This window comes from Callorhinchus milii, unplaced genomic scaffold (genome assembly GCF_018977255.1).
Source record: "Callorhinchus milii isolate IMCB2004 unplaced genomic scaffold, IMCB_Cmil_1.0 Scaffold31, whole genome shotgun sequence".
Taxonomy (NCBI): Eukaryota; Metazoa; Chordata; class Chondrichthyes; order Chimaeriformes; family Callorhinchidae; genus Callorhinchus; species Callorhinchus milii.
This window is the reverse complement of record NW_024704772.1, coordinates 2,846,347-2,867,675: the sequence shown is the minus strand read 5'-3', so window position 1 is coordinate 2,867,675 and position 21,329 is coordinate 2,846,347. Positions and strand designations below refer to the sequence as shown.

The 21,329-nt window shown below is 50.8% G+C and overlaps 2 protein-coding genes and 1 non-coding gene across 5 annotated transcripts in view; all 3 read left to right on the top strand.

The window, feature by feature from the left end:
• The window catches only part of LOC103174088 (liprin-alpha-3), a 15,781-nt gene extending 14,154 nt beyond the window's left edge, over positions 1-1,627 (top strand). The window contains exons 8-9 of the mRNA XM_042344935.1: positions 443-577; positions 1,619-1,627. Of these exons, the coding sequence (XP_042200869.1) occupies positions 443-577; positions 1,619-1,627 (144 nt within the window). The remainder of the gene's footprint in view (positions 1-442; positions 578-1,618) is intronic.
• Positions 1,628-4,343: 2,716 nt separating this feature from the next.
• pold1 (polymerase (DNA directed), delta 1, catalytic subunit) overlaps positions 4,344-21,329 on the top strand; it is a 41,401-nt gene continuing 24,415 nt past the window's right edge. Inside the window, exons 1-17 of one of the 3 annotated variants that reach the window (XM_042345090.1) lie at positions 4,344-4,478; positions 5,673-5,863; positions 6,095-6,211; positions 6,610-6,750; positions 6,909-7,034; positions 7,680-7,848; positions 9,649-9,763; positions 9,975-10,104; positions 10,564-10,730; positions 13,294-13,398; positions 13,997-14,137; positions 15,351-15,461; positions 15,865-16,056; positions 16,535-16,623; positions 16,781-16,897; positions 17,394-17,507; positions 18,110-18,257. In XM_042345090.1, coding sequence (XP_042201024.1) covers positions 5,674-5,863; positions 6,095-6,211; positions 6,610-6,750; positions 6,909-7,034; positions 7,680-7,848; positions 9,649-9,763; positions 9,975-10,104; positions 10,564-10,730; positions 13,294-13,398; positions 13,997-14,137; positions 15,351-15,461; positions 15,865-16,056; positions 16,535-16,623; positions 16,781-16,897; positions 17,394-17,507; positions 18,110-18,257 — 2,172 coding nt within the window. In that variant the 5' untranslated portion in view covers positions 4,344-4,478; position 5,673. Of the gene's footprint in view, positions 4,479-5,354; positions 5,521-5,667; positions 5,864-6,094; positions 6,212-6,609; positions 6,751-6,908; positions 7,035-7,679; positions 7,849-9,648; positions 9,764-9,974; positions 10,105-10,563; positions 10,731-13,293; positions 13,399-13,996; positions 14,138-15,350; positions 15,462-15,864; positions 16,057-16,534; positions 16,624-16,780; positions 16,898-17,393; positions 17,508-18,109; positions 18,258-21,329 lie in introns of those variants that run through there. The other 2 variants (XM_042345088.1, XM_042345089.1) reach the window with 2 other exon arrangements.
• trnap-cgg lies at positions 16,966-17,038 on the top strand. The gene has a single exon. It is a non-coding gene; the product is annotated as a tRNA-Pro (tRNA).

Below are 21,329 nucleotides of genomic sequence, written 5' to 3'. Positions count from 1 at the left end.
CTTACTCCCCGACCGGCCGCCTCCCCTCGACTTGTCCCTCGTGCCCTCCGTTCCACCGTCGGTGGCTTCGCTTTCAGCCATTGCGCCCCGACACTCTGTTGTCGCTCTCTCCCTCTATCCCTCCCTCCGCCTCACCCCCTCCTTCCCCATCTTCAGGTCGCGCTTGAGGACCTTCCTCTTCGACCGTGCCCATGGTCCCCCCCCTCCCCCCCCGGCTCAGTCGCTGTCGAAGGCTCTGGGACCCTACACCCATGTCTGAGGAGCGCTGTGTAAATGCAGGTTACCGTCAGAGCGCTGTTCGTAAGTCGAAGGGAGTGTGTGTGTGTGCGTGTTTATGCGTGCGCTTGCGGGTGCGTGTGTACGCTTGTGCGTGTGCGTGTGTGGGCTGGGGGTGAAGGGGTAGGAGTGTTGAGCGCTGAGCACTCTCTCTCTCTCGTTCCAGAGTGAGGAGAAGAACAGGCAGCTGCAGGACTGGCTGGACACGTCCAAACAGAAGCTCCAACAGACACTCCGCAAAGCAGAGACTCTGCCCGAGGTGGAGGCTGAGCTCGCACAGAGGGTTGCCGCGCTCAACAAGGTCCGGCGGGGGAGGGAGGGGTCAGGGCGGGGAGGGAGGGGTCAGGGCGGGGGAGGAGGGGTCAGGGCGGGGGAGGGAGGGGTCAGGGCGGGGAGGGAGGGGTCAGGGCGGAGGAGGGAGGGGTCAGGGTGGGGGAGGGAGGGGTCAGGGCGGGGAGGGAGGGGTCAGGGGGGGAGGGAGGGGTCAGGGCGGGGAGGGAGGGGCGGGGGGAGGGGTCAGGGGAGGAGGGGTCAGGGGGAGGAGGGGTCAGGGCGGGGGAGGGAGGGTCGGGGGGGAGGGCGGGGAGGGAGGGGTCAGGGCGAGGGAGGGAGGGGTCAGGGCGGGGGAGGGAGGGTCAGGGCGGGGGAGGGAGGGGTCAGGGCGGGGGAGGGAGGGTCAGGGCGGGGGGTTAGGGTCAGATCGGGGTGGGGGGGAAGGGGTTCATGTCGTGGGTCAAATTGGGGCGAACTTCCTGAGGGTCAGGTTGGGGTACTGTCGGAGCCAGTTTCGGGGGTTGAATTGGGACTGGGGTCCTGGGGTTCATGTCGGGGGTGGCGTGGTGGGGGTGTCAGATAAAATTTGGGGCCAGTCGAGGGTGGATGGGGGGAAGAAGAGGAAGATATGATGTGCGGGGAGTGGGGTGGATTGAGGGGATGGATTGAGGGGATGGATTGAGGGGGATGGATTGAGGGGATGGATTGAGGGGATGGATTGAGGGGATGGATTGAGGGGGGTGGATTGAGGGGGAGGATTGAGGGGGTGGATTGACGCGGATGGATTGAGGTGGAAAGTATTTACTGACTTTGGGCAAGTCCCTGGGTTTTCTAGGCATCCAATTTTACAATGACCTCACTCGATGAACAGGATCAACGAGAGCTGAGTGGGAGGACGTATAGGGTGGAGGGAGGTTCGTAAACCTGCTCACTTCCGAGTGAATGAGCCTCTGCAAAATACACAGTCGATTCACTTTACTTCACAGTTACATTCTCCCAGCAAGTGGCTGTCTCTCGCACAGGCAGCTGTACAGCGCGGGCAGCGTATACACGTACTGTTTGTCCACAGGCCGTGTAAATGAGCTCCTGTTTGCACAGAAGGCACTTACCTTGCCTTGAGCCTCACATCTGGACCAGCGCTTGCTTTACAAGATGTCATCGTTTCCGAAGGCAGGGGAGACAGCAACGAGGGGGGGGGGGCATATTGGACTTTCCCGAGGGCTGGAGACTTGCCCACTTTTTGGTTTGACGCAACACATCGCCGTTGCTTAAGAGTCTCCAAACCAAGCTGAGATTTCCACGCCTCCCACCTACACATTGACGTCCCAGATGCGCTCTCTCTCCCCCTTTCTCTCCCTGGAAGGACGCGCCCTGCTCAGCTAATTCCAGAAAGTATTGGCAAGGTTGCGCAGGTTGGCAAGAGCCGAGGCTTGGGTGGGGGTGGGGGTGGTGGGGGAGAGCAGAAAGTGTAACGTTAAGGTAACGTCTGGAGTCCAACACGGCTAAAAACCGCATTATAACCGCTTTATAAATATAAATCTTGTTACTGTTGTTGCTGCTCCCGCTTTTCCTATTCCCGACGACATTCCTAGAAGAGAACATAAAAGTTATCCAATGAAGGAAAGCGAATGATAGTAATCCTTGCGTTCGATACACTGCCTTATCGTCGCGACGTCTCAAAGCGCTTCACAGAACACGTTGTAAAGTGGATTGTATATTTTGTGGGCGAAACACCAATTGCGCACAGAGCGGTAGATTGAGTGACAATGATTTTTTTTTAAACCCCTGGAAAGTGACTGCTTTCCTACTTACTGCCGGGTAAGCGGAGACGTGTGTGTGTGTGTGTGCGTGTGCGTGTGTTGGCGAAGGAAATATGCCTAAGGTCTCACCCTGCCTGGGAGTCGAACCCTCCTGCGAGGCGAGTGCTCTAACCGCTGAGCTACGGGACTCCAGGATAGCGTCTCGGAGCGCTGTACAGTGGCAGAATTGGATACTGACCGATAGAGAAGGGGGACGTGAGCGTAGACAAGGTCGAAGAGGTAAGTCTTATCAAGTCGAGGGATGTTATTGCTGGGAAACAGCACTGTACGCGATTAACAGCGGACCCCGAACTATCCCAAGCCCTGGGAATTTTAACCTTAATTGTTTGTTTGAGAGCTTAATTTGCCTCCAATCAGCAATCCAAACAGTAATATTCACCTCATCACTCACATTTTGAGATAAACTGTGACATTCTCTCACGGGGGGGGAGAAAAAAATAAGATGTGGAGTTTGTTTTCCTCACTCCTGCTAAAAAAGCAAGTAGGACTCTTCCATTTTCATGTCAGGATATCTCTGATCCACTGTAGTGACTGTGTGTTCTGCTGCTTTCCCCCTTCCCCACTATTCCCCACCTCACTATTCCCCATCCCACTCCCCCACTATCCCGCCTCCTCCTCCCCGCTGCAAAAATTATCATCATTGCATTTGATATTGTGCCTTATCGTGCCATCGAGATGCCTCGAAGCGCTGAAAGTGACTGTGTATTTGTAGGATTGTCAGCCCGTTAGTTCACCGCGAGAGAGAAACTCCCTTCTCTTTTCCAACAGCACTGTGTGGGATGTTTAACGTCCACCTGGACCGGCGCAGACGGGGAGTGAGGTTCGACGTCTCATTCGAAGGACGGTGTCTCTGACAGTGCAGCGCTCTCTCTCTCTCTCCTTCTCTACCCTCAGCACTGGGCTGAAGCGACAGCCTGGACCGTGAGCTCAGATTCCCCGACGACGCGGGGGTTCGAGTCCACAACCTTCTGACTCGGAGGCGAGAGCGCGAGTGACTGTCTGAGGGCGGTGGAGCCTGGAATTGGGTCGTGGGCGGGTAGTGTGGTTTGGGAGTCCGGTGTCTCGGTGGTTAGAGCCCTCGCCTCGTAGCTGAGAGGACCCGAGTTCGATTCCCAGGTGGTGCGAAAGGTTGGACAAGTTTCCTTACGCCCCACACACTCACACACACTCACACACTCTCTCACACACTTACACTCACACACACACTCACACACTCACACACTTTCACTACACTTACACTCACACACACACACACACTTACACTCACACACACACACACTTACACTCATACACACACACTCACACATACTCACACACACACTCACATACACATACTCACACACACACACATGCTCTCTCGCACACACACTCACATAGTCACACACACACATTCACTCACATGCTCTCTCGCACACACACACACATACTCACACACACACTCACTCACACACCTACACTCACACACACTCACTCACACTCACTCTCTCACACACTCTCTCACTCACACACACACACGCGCACGTGCGCCTCTGTTTACTTAACATTAAGTGGGAACCCGGTTATGAGTGGATTGGAGGATCGCGTTCCTGAGGGTTAATAATCCCTTTTAAAAGAAATAACAATAACAATAATAATAATAATAATAATAATGCGGTCGCTCTGATCCGCGGCTGTTTGTGGAGACGCTGTCGTGCGCAATTGGCCGCCGCGCTTCGGCCGCAATATACACAGTCACTACACTTTACAGTGCGTCCTGTGAAGTGCTTTATCAAATGCAATGATTATTATTATTATTATTATTTATAATCACAGGAGCATCAGTTGGAGCCAATCAGAAGGCGGTGGTGGATTAGCCAATCAGAGGGCGGGGAGTGTTAACCAATCAGAGGGCGGTGGTGGATTAGCCAATCAGAGGGCGGGATGGATTAGCCAATCAGAGGGCGGTAGTGTATTAGCCAATCAGAGAGCGGGGAGTGTTAGCCAATCAGAGGGCGGGATGCTGGTTGCTGGGGTTACGGGGGGGGTGGAGTTTGGCGGGAAAGTGGAGAAGCGGCGGCGGTGATAAGGCCGTCAACACAGCCTCGGCCTCGCGCTCACTCACACACTCAGGTACCGCCCCCCCCCCCACCCCGCGAGGGGGACACGGAGGCCGCGGCCCTGAGCCTCTGGGGATCACAGCCCCGAGAAACAGGAGCGGGAGATAAATGTCCCGGAGAGGGGGAGTGGGGGGGCAGAGGGGGAGTGGGGGGGGGCAGAGGGGGAGTGGGGGGGGGGCAGAGGGGGAGTGGGGGGGGGGGCAGAGGGGGAGTGGGGGGGGCAGAGGGGGAGTGGGGGGGGTGTCAGATGGGGAGAGGGAGAGGGGGATGGGGGGAGAGAGGGAGTGGGGGGGCAGAGGGGGAGTGGGGGGCAGAGGGGGGAGTGAGTGAGGGGGAGTGGGGGGGGAGAGAGGGAGGAGGTAGAGGGGAGAGGGTGAGGGAAGGGGGAGAGATAGAAGGAGAGACAAGTTCTAGAGAGAACGTAGAGAGAGAGAGAGAGAGAGAAGGATAGAGGTAATGAGAGCGATGGAGAGAAAGACAGAGTGGGGGGGGAGTGGGAGGGGGGACTTTCCGGGTTTGTTTGTGTGACACTCAGTCAGAGACGGGGGGGAGTGGGGCGGGCGGGTGGGGGAGAGAGAGAGAGGGGTCCTTTATGATGGTGCGTACGGTCACATCCCCCTCTTCCCCCCCCCTCCCCTCTCCCGGCACCGGCCCGGGAGTGGGGGGGGGTGGTCAGACTCCGCCCCCGTCAAGCGCTCTGAGGCGCTACCCCTTGCGAAGGGCGCCCTCCTTTGTCGTTCGCTGAAGCACCAGAGTGGAACCCTTCCGGTCCCGAAGTGGTCGGGTCCCCCCCCCCGAGCCCTCGGCGTCGTGTCTGAACCGAACTCGTACACTGTGCGGTTTCGCCCCCGAAATGCGCAGTCGGTTGGCTTTGTCCTGCGTATCCCCTGAGGCGCTTTGAGGCGTCTCAACGACCTGATGCGGCGCTGTACCAAATGCAAGGAATCTCCCATTATTATATTATCTATTAATAAACCCGACTGCGACGATCGACTGCGACTGCTTTGAGGATTCGCGGGTGAACCGCACAGTGTGTCCACCGATGGTCAATAACGGTAATCCGTAACGCTGGATAATCCTCATCGTTGCCTTCGAGACGTCTCCAAAGCGCTTCACAGGACGACACGCTGTAAAGCGGGTTGACTGGGCGACATGCCTGCCCCTTGGCGTGGCAGTGGGGTGACGCCTTTCTCCCGTCTCAGTGCAGGATGCAATCTGTTCGGAAGAAAGCTTCGGGGAGCAGCGGGAACCCGTCGCAGGCCAAGCGCTCGAGGGCAGACCCCGAGGATGAGGGGCCCTCTCACTTTGAGGAGGAGCTGGCTTACCTCGACGAGGTGGAGGCAGAAATGGCACTGGAAGCCAAAGAGTCGCAGATGAGCCATGATGTGATTCCAGTCGGTAAGGAGAGACCATACAAACACACACCACACACACACCACAGACATACCACACACCCACCCACACACACACACACACACATACATACATACACACCCACACACCATCACCCTTTACTGGTTTGTCATTTTGTTTGTGTGATACAGTGACAAAATGAGTTATTGGCTGTGAGTTATGGGAGGTTTTCACTGCTTTTCTCTCTCTCTCTCTCTCTCTCTTTCTCTCTCTCAGGGAAGCTCTTTTCCCAGAAGGTTGTGAACCCAAAATGGCAGCGTCCTGCTCCGCCCAAGATCAACCCCAAAACTGACAGCTTGACCTTCCAGCAATTGGAGTTAGAATATTACGTGGGTGAGTAGCGCTGTAGAAGTCCTGTTCCTCCGCAGACGCACATCACCAGCACTGGGTGCTTCATTCATTGGTGTTGGAAGTCTCCCTCCCTCCCCACTTTCTAATCCCGCCTAAAGACCTTCCTTTTCGATCGAGCTTTGTTTTTGAAGGAATTATTACCCCCGACTAACAACTGGGTATTTACTGCTAGATAAACAGGCGTGTGTGTGAAGTGAGGAAACCTGCCCAACATTTTGCCCTGTAAATAGTTTACAGTATTTTCTGAAGCACTTCGAGACGTCCCGAATACATGAAAAGCGGCTGTATCGAATGCAAGGATTATTATTATTATTAAACCCGTATTTGATAGATTGCATTTTCTTGTTTTACTGTTAATTGGGAGCTTTCTGTTCTCGCAGGGTGTCACATTACAGGAATGCCAGGCAACAGGCAGGGACCGGTTCCTATTATCCGGATGTTCGGAATCACCATGGAGGGAAACAGCGTCTGCTGTCATGTGCACGGCTTCACACCTTATTTCTACATCCAAGCGCAGGCCGGTAAGATTTAATTATAGTTCTTGCCTCCATCAAGGCATGTTTCAAGACCCTCCTCTTCACCTGCACCTTCAGTCAACCTCCTACCCCCTGCCGTCCTTCTCCCCCCCACCCCTATATTCCTACCATTGCTAACTGTGACACTGGGCTTTTCCTGTCAGGATTCAGTACAGAGCATCTGTGGGACTTTCAGCGAGAACTGAACAACGTAGTGCTGAAGGACATGAGGTCGAACAAAGACAACCTCATACAGGCGGTGCTGGCTGTGGACATCTGTATGAAAGAGAGTGAGTGTCTTGACTTGCACCCGGTTTCTGATGAATCCTCTACACTCACCCCCCCCCCCCCGCCCCACCCCGCAATCTTTTCCCTTTCACTAGAATACTGTCGCACTCTGCCTCGCCCCAGTATGCATGTGTAGTTTCTGTTGTAGGCTTGCTCCACGTCCCCTCCTCTTCGCTTCTCCTAATCCCAACACCCAGCTCTGATCCACATCCCTGACTGTCCAGCGTCTTAGGACGTCCTCCCGAAGTGAAAAGCGCTGTGTAAATGTCATTTGTTGATGGGCCGCAAGAGGAATCATTTCCACAAACCCTTCTGTTCTGAAATCTAGCCTTCAAATCTGGGTTTAATGTCTCTTCTAAAGTACAGCACCTCTGACATTGCAGGCTGGGCGTCAGCCTGGTTTAGCAGCTTGGTTCCTGATGCCCAACCTTAATAAATTTATCACGTCTTCGAGACGTTCCAAAGAGATTATACTGTCAGGTGAATTGGCCGTGTATTTTGTGTTCTTATCAAAGTGGTAAGAGTGACAGCGTGTTTGAACATCCTATACCCAGACTGTAACTGGAGGAATTGGGGCGGTGTGTACGTCGGAGAGAATGTTTGTAACTCTCTTTGCGAGCTGTGTAATCACCGTGTGAATCCCGCAGATATGTACAGTTACTGCGGAAACAAGAAGCTGCCTTTCCTGAAGATCACAATGGCGCTCCCTCGCCTGGTCGCCCCCGCCAAACGGCTGCTGGAGCTCGGGTTCCACTTCGGCCACTTCCCCATGCACAACTACCAGTCCTACGAGGCCAACATCGAGTTCGAGATCAGGTACGTGGGTAGCACAAAACCCCCGACTGTCCAGCGCCCTGGGATGTCTTTCCGACCTGAAGGGCGATATGCAACGACAACACACGACATTTACACAGTGCCTTTCACGCCAGGAGGACGTCCCAAGGCTCTGGACGGTCAGGGATCCGCACCCGAGCTGGTGGTTGGGATCAGGAGGGGGTGGAGAGAGGGGTAGGAGGGTGACCAAAGGCACAGTCAAACAGGAGGGTCTTGATACGGGTATTGAAGGAAGCAAGGGAGGCGGCGAGGTGGAGGGACGTGAAGCAGGATGGAGCCCGCTGAGCGGAGGGAACGGACAGGTTGGTTAGGAGTAATTTGTTGATGTTGTTAAGCTTCATGTGTAGCACTTCAGCAATGCTCTGGCACTTCCCTACCTCTACGACCTGCTTCCTCCCCAGCCCACTGCCCCAGCCATTTCCTCCTCTCGACTGGACCCGGTCTCCTGCATGTCCCTCGTCCTCCCCGTTCCAGCATTGGTGGCCGCACTTTCATCTACCACATCTTGCAACTGTGGAACACCCTTCCACTATCCCTCTGCTTTGCCCCTTCCTTCCCCATTTTCAGGTCGCACCTGAAGACCTTCCTCTTTGACCGCGCTTACGGTATCCTCCCTCCCCCCACTTTGTTCTTATCAAAGTGGTAAAAGTGACGTTTGACGGTGCGTTTGAACACCCTCTGTCCAGACTTAAGTACAATAATAATAATCCTTGCATTTAATATAGCGCCTTATCACCTCTTCGAGATGTCTCAAAGCACTTCACAGAATACACTGTAAATTGGGGTGAATGTGTATTTTGTGGTCCGATTTGATAACAGCTTTTAAGAGAGAACTGGACAGGTATCTGGGGAAGACGGGTTTGTGGGGTTATGGGGAGAAAGCTGGTGATTGGGGTTAGTGAAAATGACGCTCTGTCAAAGAGCTGCACAGACTCGATGGGCCGAATGGCCTCCTTCTGTGCCGTAACATTCTATGAATTCTCTGAACCTATGAAAAGTGGCAGCCAATTGCACACAATGACACATTTGTTTCAGGAGACGGAGAGAGATAATAATAATAATTCCTGGGTGTTTCTGGCGCTTATGAGGTTGCAGTGCTTCTGTCCTGTTAACAGAGGCCCTCAGAGAGCCATTGAAATGATTCAGGGCACCGTAATGGCAGATAGTAGATACTGCAGCATTCCAGTCTAGTCCTCAGGTCCCTCTCCCTATGATGATTTTCTGTTTGTCCTAGCCTCTCAGTCTCTTCCTCATACCCATACCCACTGCTCTCCTGTACCAACACCGCTGGTCTCTCTCCATCATCCTGATATTGAGTGGAATCCTGTAGTTTAGGGGTTAGAGCACTTGCTTCTCAAGCGAGAGGACCCGGGTTGAATTCCCCGGGTGTGGAGAAACTTTATGCACGTCTCCTTACTACACACACACACACACACACCACACACGTGCCTCCATTTACCTAGCCATAAGTAGGAACCTGGTTGTTAATCGATTGTTGGATTGCTAGCCGAGGGTAATCATCCATCCAACAAAAATGTGGTTACTCAATCCATGACTGTGTAGGACTGTGTGTGGGACACTGCTGTGAGCAATTGGCTGCCACGTTTTGCCCATAAAATACACTCCACTGTATTCTGTGAAGTGCTTCGAGACGTCTCAAAGACGTGATTGGCGCTGTATCAAATACAAGGATAATTATTATTATTATCCTCCATCTGATAAGGAGGACATATCTAAGCAGTTGAAACATCAATTGAAAATCCTTTTTTGTCTGTCTGATAGGTTCATGGTAGACAGTGGCGTTGTGGGTTGTAACTGGATAGAAATCCCTGCTGGGAAATATCACTTGCGGGAAGAGCAGTTGGTTGCAAGCAACACAAAGGACAACTCCAGAAAGGTATGTCTGGCGTAAAACAAAAAAGCATCGACCGGCCAGAAAGAGCCTCCCTAAAAAACGGCGCAGACAGCACAGCTGACAGTGTCCTGCTTCCCTTCCACAGCGCGTCTCATCTCAAGATTGATTAGGGAAGAACGGCGCCGGTTTCATTTGCATTTCAGGTGGTTGACGGACGTTAAGGTTGACCTTTGGGTTGGGGTTGTGTTGCTAGGTGTCACTGGCCCAGCTCGAGGTGGATGTGTCCTGGACTGAAATGATCAGCCACCCTGCAGAGGGAGAGTGGCAGAAGATCCCGCCACTCAGAGTCCTGAGCTTTGACATCGAATGTGCTGGCAGGAAGGGTACGTTTAACACAGCGGCCGTCTTTTTTCCGTGGGACGTCCTCCTGACGTGAACGGCGCTATACAAGTGTAACTTGTTGTTGTTGTTGCCAACAGTGACCATCCTCTTCAAGCGCTTCGAGACGCGGTCTGGCGTGAAGGGCGCTATGTAGAATGCAAGTTGTTCCTTAAAGGTTTCATTATTCCCCCCCCCGATTATTTAATGGGAGTAAAGAATTTAATAATAATAATAATCCTCGCATTTGATGTATACAGCGCCTTATCGCACCGTTGAGACGTCTCTAAAAGCGTTCACAGAATATACTGTAAAGTGGAGTGACTGTATTTTATGGGTGGAACGCGGCAGCCAATGGGGCATCGAGTGACCCATTTTATTTGTATTTTGTTGGGAGAGCATTACTATGTAGAAGATTTACATTGATTTGATTCTAAGCTTATTCCCACCCCCACCCCACGCAGGTATATTCCCGGAGCCTGACAAGGACCCTGTGATCCAGATCGCGAACATGGTGCTGAGACAGGGAGAGAAGGACCCTTTCATCCGTAATGTCTTCACCCTCAAGGCTTGTGCCAACATTGTGGGCTCCCAGGTCATGTGCTTCGAGCAGGAGAACGAGCTGCTAAAGGTGCAGGAATTGAGCAGGAATCTGCTCTCTCTCTCTCTGTCTGTCTCTCTCTTTCTCGCGCACGCGCGCGCACTCTCTTTGTCTCGCTGTGGGATGAATTTAGTTGCCTTTCGGAACTTCTCTTATTGAGGCTCGTAAGCAATTCAATTCCTCCAGGAGACATTGGGGTTCACTCATGTCCCCCGCCGTGCCCTGACCACTCCATCATCGTCGGTTTGGCCTTCAGCCTCTATGCCCCACCCTTTGAAATTCCATCCCACAGTCCCTCTGCGTCCCTCCTTCGCCTCCTTCAAGGCCCGTCTCTTCAACCGCACCATTGATCACCCTCCTACCCCCCCCCCCCCCCCCCCACGCTTCCTGCCCTCCCTCCTGATCACAACCCCCCCCCACCCCAGCTTGGGGCAAATTCCTGACTGTCCCGCATCTTGGTCTTCCCAACGTGAAAGGCGCTGTGTAAATGTAACTTGTTTTGTTATCATAGAATCTTACAGCGCAGAAGGTGGCCATTCGGTCCCCTCGTGCCTGTGCCGTCTCTTTGAGAGAGCCACCAACTAGTCCCACTGTCCCGTTCTTATCCCATAACCCAGTTGTTGTTTGCCAGATCCATTCACATTTTCAAAACGGAGATAGATAGATATTTGTTAGGTCAGGGTTTTAAGGGATATGGGGCAAGGGTGGGTAACTAGACTTGAGTTACAAATCAGCCATGATCTTATAAAATGTCGGGACAGGCTCGAGGGGCTGAATAGCCTCCTCCTGTTTCTATGATTTCCAGAAGTTTTTAATCCAGAAGATGCCCAGAACATGAGGTGAGTCTGACTCCAGGCTGACTCACTGGAGTTTCGCTCACTACCATGAATGTGGGTATTTTCGGCAGATTGGGCCTGAGATTCATTCTGAGGTCCGTTCTCTCGCCATATCCTCTCCCTCCCTGAGTCAGACAGCGTCCTGCCCCCTAAAGTCTGGCCTGAATCATGATCACAAGACACATTCTCCTCGGCGGGCCCCCAATTTCTGAATGCGCGCGAGGGTGAGTTTCCGTCGCGCTTGCGGTCACCTCATCCCACCTCGCTTGGTGTTCAGACTCCGCCGCTGTCGAGCACTACCCCATGTGAAAGGCGCTGCATAAATGCAAGTTGTTGTTGCGCATTGGGTTTGAGCGATAGCATTGCAAAGCCTCTCAGTTTAGAGGTTGATAAACCAGCTTGATGGGGAGTCACCGCCACACAGGCCAGGATGTGCGTGGTCCACTGAGCACAACGCTACTTCGTTCCATTCAGTGGGGGGAGGAGAAGGTGGACTGGCCTGTTTCCGTATGACTCGGTTGTGTTTCGCTATAGGAAGATGTGCTCAGTTCCCAGGCCTTGCGCCGACCAGTGCAAAGCTGAGTCCTACAGAGTAATAATAATAGTATCAGTAATAATAATCCTTGCGATTGTTACAGCGCCTTATCACTTTGTCGCGCCGTCTCAAAGCGAATTGACTTGTGTATTTTGTGGGCGAAATGCGGGGGCCAGTTGCGCGGAGCAGTGACCCGCAACCGGTTGTGGCTTGAGCGCATAATACAATAGATGCTATCCACTGTAGTGACTGTTTTTGTAGGTAATCGAAGAGCCGTGTTGCTCACAGCAAGCTCTCTTCCCTCCTCACGCGCACACACACATACAGACATACACACACGCAGTCAAACATACATACAGACACGCACACTTGCAGTCGCACACGCACACTCAGGAACATTCATGACATGAATGAGCAGTTTTATCTGAAGGATTGTTGGCTCGGGCAGGACACCTGGAGAAACCTTCTCCTTTCCGGTGAAGATCATGCGATCTTTTAACATTGCCTAAGAGGGTATAAAGGAGGCCTCAATTATTATCTCATCCGAAAGATGGCCCCTCTGCGACAAAACAAAACTAGTTCTGCCTCTCCCTTCCCCCCCCCCCCCCGCCCCCCCGGCTGACAACTCCGACTCCAATCGATGAGATCAAGTCCCAGTATCTGACGTAACAGACCACAATCTTGAAGTGAAAGTTGACTTAATTTATCTGCAAGTAGTGAGTGCCCTGCAAGCGGGACACTGCCGCGCGCAATTGGCTGCCGCGTTTCGCCAATAAATATGCAGTGAATTCGCTCCGCGGTATATTCTTTGAGACATCTCGAAGTCGTGATAAGGCGCTGTATCAAATGCAAGGATTGTTATTTATGACACGACGCGTTTGACATGTTAGATGGTTCGTCAAATTAAAAGTTTTACCGTTAGAGGCATGTTATTAATAATTCTCACATTTGATACAAGTCGGGAGGACCTCAGGCACACATTACTGTAATGTGTATTTTGTGGATAGTAATAATAATGATAACAATCCTTGCATTTGATGTATCATTTCATTGAGAAAAGGACTCAAAGCGCCTCACCGAATATGGCTGCTCAATTTCGCCTACAAAATACATAGTCTCTACACTTTGCAGTATATTCTGTGAAGCACTTTGAGACGTCTTGAAGACGCTATTTCAAACGCCAAGGGTTATTATTATTTTTCTTTTTTGTCTTTCCCCAAAGGCCTGGGCAGAATTTATCCGTATGGTGGATCCAGATCTAATCACTGGCTACAACATCCAGAATTTTGACCTGCCCTACCTACTGAACAGGGCTCACGCACTCAAGGTAAGTCCCACTGCTTTTTATTCAGCCTCTCTGCTCCCTCCACTGAATCTCCATCCCATAGTCCCTTCGCCCCCCCCCCCCCCCCCACTCCCTTGCCTCCTTCAGGGCCCGTCTCAAGACCCTCTTCTTCGGCCGTGGCTTCAGTCGCCCTCCTACCCCCCACTCTCCCTTCCCTCCACCCCTCCTGATCCCAAACCTCAACTTTAGTGCAAATCCCTGACTATCCAACGCCTTGGGATGACCTCCCCACGTGAAAGGTGCTGTGTAAATGTCATTTGTTGTGATTAACACCCTATTAATAATAATAATAATCATCATCCTTGCGTTTGACGCCTCATCACATCTTCGAGACGTCTCAAAGAGATTCACAGTCTATTCTACAAAGTGAATTGGCTCTATTTTGTGGGTGAAACGCAACTGCCAATTGCGCAGAGCTGTTTACCAGGGAGAGGACCTCCAGATAGCAGCCCCTGGGAATGTCCTCTTTCCTTTCCCCCAACCACCCCCCAGACAGTCCCGATGACTGCTCTGCTTGCTGAGGTGGTATATTTCTCTCCTCACCTGTTTACGTGCTCTTGTTTTTCTCTCTAACGTCCAGGTGCTCACGTTTCCTTTCCTGGGCCGCATTCCCGGCATTAAATCCGTGATCCGGGATTCTTCCTTCCAATCCCGTCAGATGGGACGCCGAGAGAACAAGGTGATCAACATCGAGGGCCGGGTGCAGTTCGACCTCCTACAGGTGGGTGGCACCATTCCCCAGGTTTCGTTCCCCCCCCCCCCCGCTCACCACCCCATACACGCACACCTACACATGCACACGCACACGTACACGCACACACTCATGTAGGGTTTTGAGCTCACAGTACAGGTTAACTACCAAGCGGAGTCCTGTAGCTCAGTGGTTAGAGCCCTCGTCTCGAGCGAGCGAGGGGACCTGGGTTCGATTCCCGGGCAGAAACGTTGGGCAAGTTGCCTTATTCCACCCACCTCTGTTTACCGATGTAGGAACCGGATTGTTAGTCGTTTGTCGGATCGCTTTTCCTGGGGGTAATAATCCTTTCCAAAACAAAATTTATAATAATTTGGTCACTCAATCCACGACTGTTTGTGGGCAATTGGCTGCTGCGTTTCAAAATATACAGTCAATTCACTTTACAGTGAATTACTGTGAAGCGCTTTGAGTCGCCTCGAAGACGTGGTTAGGCCCTTTATCAAATGCCAGGGTTATTGTAGAAGCGTTAGATCTCATCTGATCAAACACTCAGCTTTCGAAATAGACTGTGGGTAGTCATCTGACAGTGTGTCTAGACTTCCAAAAGGAGTTTGACAAACACCGCAGAGACGTTATAAACTGATATCACTGAGCGTCATAGGAACAGGAATAGGTCGTTCAGCCCCTCGAGCCTGTTCTACCACTCTATTAGACCATGGCTGATCTGTACCTCAACTCCAATTACCCGCGTTCACCCTGTATCCTTTGATCGCCTGACTTAACAAACATCTATCCACCTTAGTCTTGAAAATCTGAATGAATCCATCCATAATCCACAGCCTTTTGGGGGAGGGAGAAAGCTCCAGATCCCACTACCCCCTTTGGGTGAAAAACTGCCTCCTAATTTCACTCCTAAATGGCCTGGCTCTAATCTTAAGATGACTCTCACCCCAGCCCCCCCCCCCCTCACAAGACACGGACATGGAAGAGTGACGGAGGCCAGAGCAATCAATGGACTCATTCAAAAAAAGTGCTTGATGCTGTTATGGGAGGATGGTTGGGTAGAGATTCTGGAAGGTTGAGAGGGCCTAAGGACCTTCTTCATCCAAACTGATCTTGTGACTGCAGATCGGTGCTGAGGTGAGGAGGCAGCTCGGTCATGATGTGCTATAAAAGTTTCTTAAATGGAGTCACCTTTCTCTCCCTCTCTTTCTCTCTCTCTCGCTCTCTCTGTGGACAGGTGCTTCTGAGAGACTATAAGCTGCGGTCGTACACACTGAACGCAGTCAGTTTCCACTTCCTACAGGAGCAGAAGGAGGACGTGCAGCACTCCATCATCAGTGACCTACAGGTAGCGACACTGGGTGTGGAGGGGGCGGGCGGGCGGTGGGGGATAGCCTCGGTGAACTGACGTGTAAGTGTAATAATAAATAATAATACTCGCATTTGATATAAAGTCTTGTCACGTCTTCGAGACGTCTCAAAGCGCTTCACAGGACACACTGTAAAATTAATTGACTATATTTTGTGGGCGAAACATGTCAAGCGACTGCCAGGGTGGTGAGCAAATTCTTATTTGACTCCCGACGTGAAAGGCGCTATACAAGTGTAATTTTACATTATGTTCTTATGGTAAGGACATATTCTGCTGGCGGCCCTTGGATGGGTCTTGAAGGAGGCAAGGGAGGGGGCGAGGCGGAAGGACTGTGGGATGGGGTTCCAGGCGCCTAAGCTATGGCGCTGTTGGTTTTCAGAATGGCAATGAGCAGACGCGGCGGAGGCTGGCCGTGTACTGCCTGAAGGACGCTTACCTTCCTTTGCGGCTCCTGGAGAAGCTGATGTGCGTCATCAACTACATGGAGATGGCCAGGGTGACTGGGGTCCCGCTCCCTTACCTTCTCTCTCGGGGACAGCAGATCAAGGTGGTCTCACAGCTGCTCCGCCAGGTAAGAGCCTCAGCGACGACAAGAAGAAGAATAGTCCTTGCAATTGATGCAATGCCTTATCATGTCGTTGAGACGTGTCAAAGCGCTTCACGTGATACAGTCGAAAGTGAATTGACCGTGTATTTTGTGGGTAAACACAGCGACCAATTGCACACAACAATAGTCCACAAATAGTGGATTGAGTGACTGTATAATATATATATATTTATTTTGAGAGATTATTGCCGCTGGAAAACGATCCGTCAATCGTCTTAACAACCGCCGGGTTCTTACTGCTAGGAAAATAGAGGTGTGCGTGTGTGTGAAGTAAGGAAACTTGCCTAAGGTTTCGTCCTACCCGGGAATTGTCCTGCGAGGCGAAAGCGCTAACCACTGAGCGACAGGGCTCCAGGACAAGAGCCTGCATTTGGCTCACGGCCTTAACATGGTATCATGTTCTCTCTCTCTCTCTCTCTCTCTCTCTCTCTTCTGTTTCCAGGCAATGAAGTATGACCTGGTGATGCCGGTGGTGAAATCAGAGGGAGGAGAGGACTACACAGGAGCCACAGTCATTGAACCGGTCAAAGGGTAAGGCTTTGGTCGATTGTTGTCCTGACGTGAAAGGCACCGTGGAAATGTAACTTGTTGTTGTTATTGAAATTGGGAATAGTTTAAAAATGCATCGTGTGTGGTTTTTTTCTCTCTCTCTCTCTTTCCTTCTAACTCTCTCTCCTGACTCTTGCAGCTATTACGATGTTCCAATCGCGACACTGGATTTCTCCTCCCTGTACCCCTCCATCATGATGGCTCACAACCTCTGCTACACCACCTTGCTGCAGGCAGCCAGCGTAGAAAAGTACAAGTGAGTCCTCATCTCGTCCGTCCGGCTCCTCTCCTGTTGATGCTCAACTCTTTCCTTGTACCATGTGGAGGCCTGTAGCTCAGTGGTTAGAGCACTCGCCTCGGAAGTGAGAGGACCTGGGTTCGATTTCCAGCAGTGCGAAAAGTTTCCTTATTCACACGCCTCTGTTTACCGGCAGTGGGTAGGAACCCGGTTGTTAGTCAATTGGCGGATCACTTTTTCGGGGGTAATAATAATTCCTTCAAAAAAAAATAACTTGGTCATTTCAATCCACGACTGTTTGTGGGACGCTGCTGTGCGCAATTGGCTGCCGCGTTTCACCCACTAATATACAGTCAATTCACTTTACAGTATATTCTGTGAAGCGCTTTGTGATGCCTAGAAGACGTGAAAAGCGCTATACCAAACGCAAGGATTATATTATTATTTATATGATGTTAAAGAGTAAATATTTGACTCGTCTTGTTCTGTGTTACTCTGTCTCCTGCTCCCCCAGCCTTTCACCAGACGAGTTCATTAAAACTCCAACGGGTGACCTGTTTGTCAAAGCTTCGGTCCGGAAGGGGCTTCTGCCTGAAATCCTGGAAAACCTTCTTTTTGCCAGGAAAAAGTGGGTATCAGAGACTTGGCCTGTTAGATAGGTCCCCGGGCAGATAGGGACAAAATCGCTTCCTGGGGGCAATAATTTTTTTTAAGAAAAATGTGGTCACTCAATCCACGACTGTTTGCGGGACGATAATGTGCGTAAGTGGCTGCCGTGTTTCCCCCACAACACACAGTCCATTCACATTGCGGTATTTTACGTGAAGCGCTTTGAGACGTCTCTAAGCCGTGATAAGGCGCTGTATCAAATGCAAGGATTATTATTGTTGTACGCTTGTATTTTTGCCGTCGAGCTCCGCCACCCTGAAAGGCGCTGTATAACGCACGTCGTCGTTGTAGCAGCATTTATTCTGGTCATTTGGTTTTCTGCCACACTGAAACCCATTTCCGTGCTTAAGAGTCTCCAAACCAGACTTGAGAGTTCCCTATATGTCACCTGCACACATGGAAATTCCCCTGTGTCTGTCTGGACGAGAATGCTCCCTCCCTCCGTGGAGAGACGCACCCTGTGTATCTAATTCCAGAGAACAGGAGGCGCAGGTTGGCAAGAGCCAATGTAATGTGTTGTTGTAAATGCTTATTTCTTTCTGATTTTTCTTTCCCTCCGAGGGCGAAGACGGAGCTAAAGAACGAGACGGACCCGTTCAAGAAAAAGGTCCTCGACGGGCGTCAGTTGGCGCTGAAAGTGAGCGCCAATTCCGTCTACGGATTTACTGGGGCGCAGGTTGGCAAGTTGCCCTGTTTGGAAATCTCACAGGTAGGTTCCAGTAACTCCACACCAAACTCCATATGCCCATCACCCAAATCCTTGCCAGGTTCCCTATCTCCCAACAGATCGACTTCCAAGTCACTCTCACCAACCAATCCCTTTACGCCTTAAATTCTCCTTCCCCATTTGTTTATTTAACTCTCACTCCCCACCCCCACACCCCCCACCCTTCATGGTTAATTCGGGTTTCCACACTCTACCATCAGTCATTTTCCCCACTTCCTCTGTAGTCATCCCACGCTCTTTCTGTTCTGGTCACTGTGAAGTGTTCAGACAACAATAACTTGCATTTAGATAGCAGCCCTCATCTCAGAGTGCTTAAGACATTCTTAAGTGAATCCAACTTCTAGGCTTCCCTCGATTGGGGCCGATACCCCTTCATACCATCATCCCATCATAACATTGAATCCTGGACTCAACCTCCTCCTTCCTCTTTACCCACTCCAGCTGTCTGTCTATTGGTCTCTGTGCAAAGATGTACTGTCTTGTCAGCCTGGATTGGTCTGTCAGCAAACTCTCCTCTGAGTCAGAAGGTTGTGGGTTTAACGCTCATGTCAGGACTTCGAGCTCACAGTCTAGACTGACGCTCCCAGTGCAGTGTTGATGGAGCGCTGCATTGTCAGAGGTGCCGGCCTTCACTTGAGACATCAAACCAAAGTCCTATCGGTGTATGGTCAGGCGGACAATAAAGTTCCATTGTCACTTTAAAAAAGAGAAAGGAGTGTCTCTCTCTCTCTCTCTCTCCCTCTCCCCCCCCCGGTGTCCAAAACAATTAATAAAAATGTGGCCGCTCAGTCCACGATGTTTGTGGGGACGCTGCTGTGCACAATTGGCTGCTGCGTTTCGCCCACGAAATACACAGGCAATTCACTCTACAGTATATCCTGTGAAGCGCTTTGAGACGTCTCGAAGACTTGATAAGGCTCTGTATCAAATCAAATGCAGGGATTATGATTATTAGAAGTTGTATGCTGCGTATGCCTACAAACATAGTCACTACACTTTCCAATAAGCGCCTTGAAATGTTTTGATGAGGCGCTACTTCAACTACGTTGACAGTTATAAGTATGTCTGGTATCTTGAAATTGCTCTTCACTTGTTTGAGCACACGTGCTGTTACCTTGGGTGTCTTTAAGCCATTTAACAGCGTTTATCCTTCTGTTAAGGTGCCCTTTAAACCTGGAGCAGCTCTCACACTGGGGATCAGCCTTGTTGCCCTTCTCTGTATTTGGGAGGAGCTGCTACCAACTTGCAGGGGAGAGACTTCATGGGGCAAGGGGCAGTGGGAGAGAAAGAAATATTATTCCTTCTCTCCGTCTCCGTCTCTATCTCTTCCCCTGCCAGGCGGAGAACGAATTAATACTTCGATCTACGAGAACCAAAATAAACCCCCAAGAAATTTCTTCCAGGAATTTCTCTTGATTGAAAATGAGTTTTAAAAAAAAAAAAAGTTTCGAAAAAGGGAAACGTGAGCTTTATTGATACCCCTCATGATGTTGCGAAACATCAACGGTTGTGCAAGGCCTACATTTGGTAAACGGATTATTTTTAACCTCTTAAACGCACGACTCTTAAGTCCGAGCAGAATGCCGGGCTGGTGGGAAACATAGCTTGTTCTTTGCGATGGGGTGGGGGGGGAGATGTTATTAATAATAATAATAATAATCCTTGCATTTGATATAACATCTTATTATGTCTTTGAGATGTCTTAAAGCGCTTCACAGTATACACTAATAATTGGGTCACTTAATCCACGACTGTATGTGGGACACTGCTGTGCGCAATCGGCTGCCGCGAATGATACATAGAACATAAGCATTTGCTCGGCGAAAGAAGACCAAGGTCCACCTAGTTCGCCTTCCACCATCCTCCAGTTACTTGACATGTCGTGTGCCAAATGTTTTTCTGAATCCCCAGATATTTTCTAGCAGAAATCTTATCTAATTTGTTCTTGCAACAAATCACATTTTCTGCTTCCACCGTCTGTCTGTCTCTCTTCCATAAGTTTACTGCTCGCTCACTGAAGTCGTGTTTCCACAGATTTGTCCTGAATTTCCCTTCCCTTCGATCGCAGGCCGTATCCTCTGGTAATAATAATCCTTGCATTTGATATAGTATCTTATCATTGTCTTCAAGGCTTCTCAAAGTGCTTCACAGAACGTGCTAAAAATTTGGTCACTCAATCCACGGCTGTTTGTGGGACAATTGCTGTGTGAAATTGGCTGCGGTGTTTTGCCTACGAAATACACAGTCACTCCATTATATAGTATATTATTGGTATTAAGTTTCTCAACCTATCTACTTTTTTACCTTCCTCGGCCACCGTTGCACCTTCTAGGTGGTCGGAAGGAGGGTATGAGAGCGCGAGAGAGAGAAAGAAGGTTCGGGAACTGTCACTGAGACGAGTGGAAAAGAAAAAGGGAACACTCGTGTTGTACATTCATAGAATTCTCTCGATGTATAGGGCATAAGCATTGTGCAAGAAATCTTTCAGTCTATGAACCTTAGATCTACACAACCTCCTGACACAGAGACAAGAGTGTGATAGACTGAGCCAAGTTGACACAAGGATAAACAGCTTTTTTTTAAATTTACTTCTGTAATTTCTCCTTTTCTCTCTCTCCCTCTCTCCCCCCCCACCCCCCCCCCACCACCTCCCCGTCCACCCAACTCTCTACTGTGGTTATTGGGTTGCAGGGGTTCCTATGAGTGAAGCTGGGTTTCCAGGGATATGTGATAATAATAAGATTCACAGAATATACTGTGAAGTGAAAGGCAAAATCCTGCAGATTCCGGAAATCTGATTAAAAACAGAAGTGACTGGCAACGCGCAGCAGGTCAGGCAGCATCTATGGAGAGAGAAAATGAGTTGAATTTTCCCCTCCCGATAAATGCAGTCCGACCTGCTGTGTCGGAATGACAGAGGAATGGATGGGGGTGCAGGGGGAGGAATGAGAGAGAGAGAATGCTGGAGGCTATGCTCAATGTGAGTGTTTTCAAAGCTGGATGAGATTGAGAATTACATGTGGTTTAACACCCGTAGTTCCTGTTGACAACTGA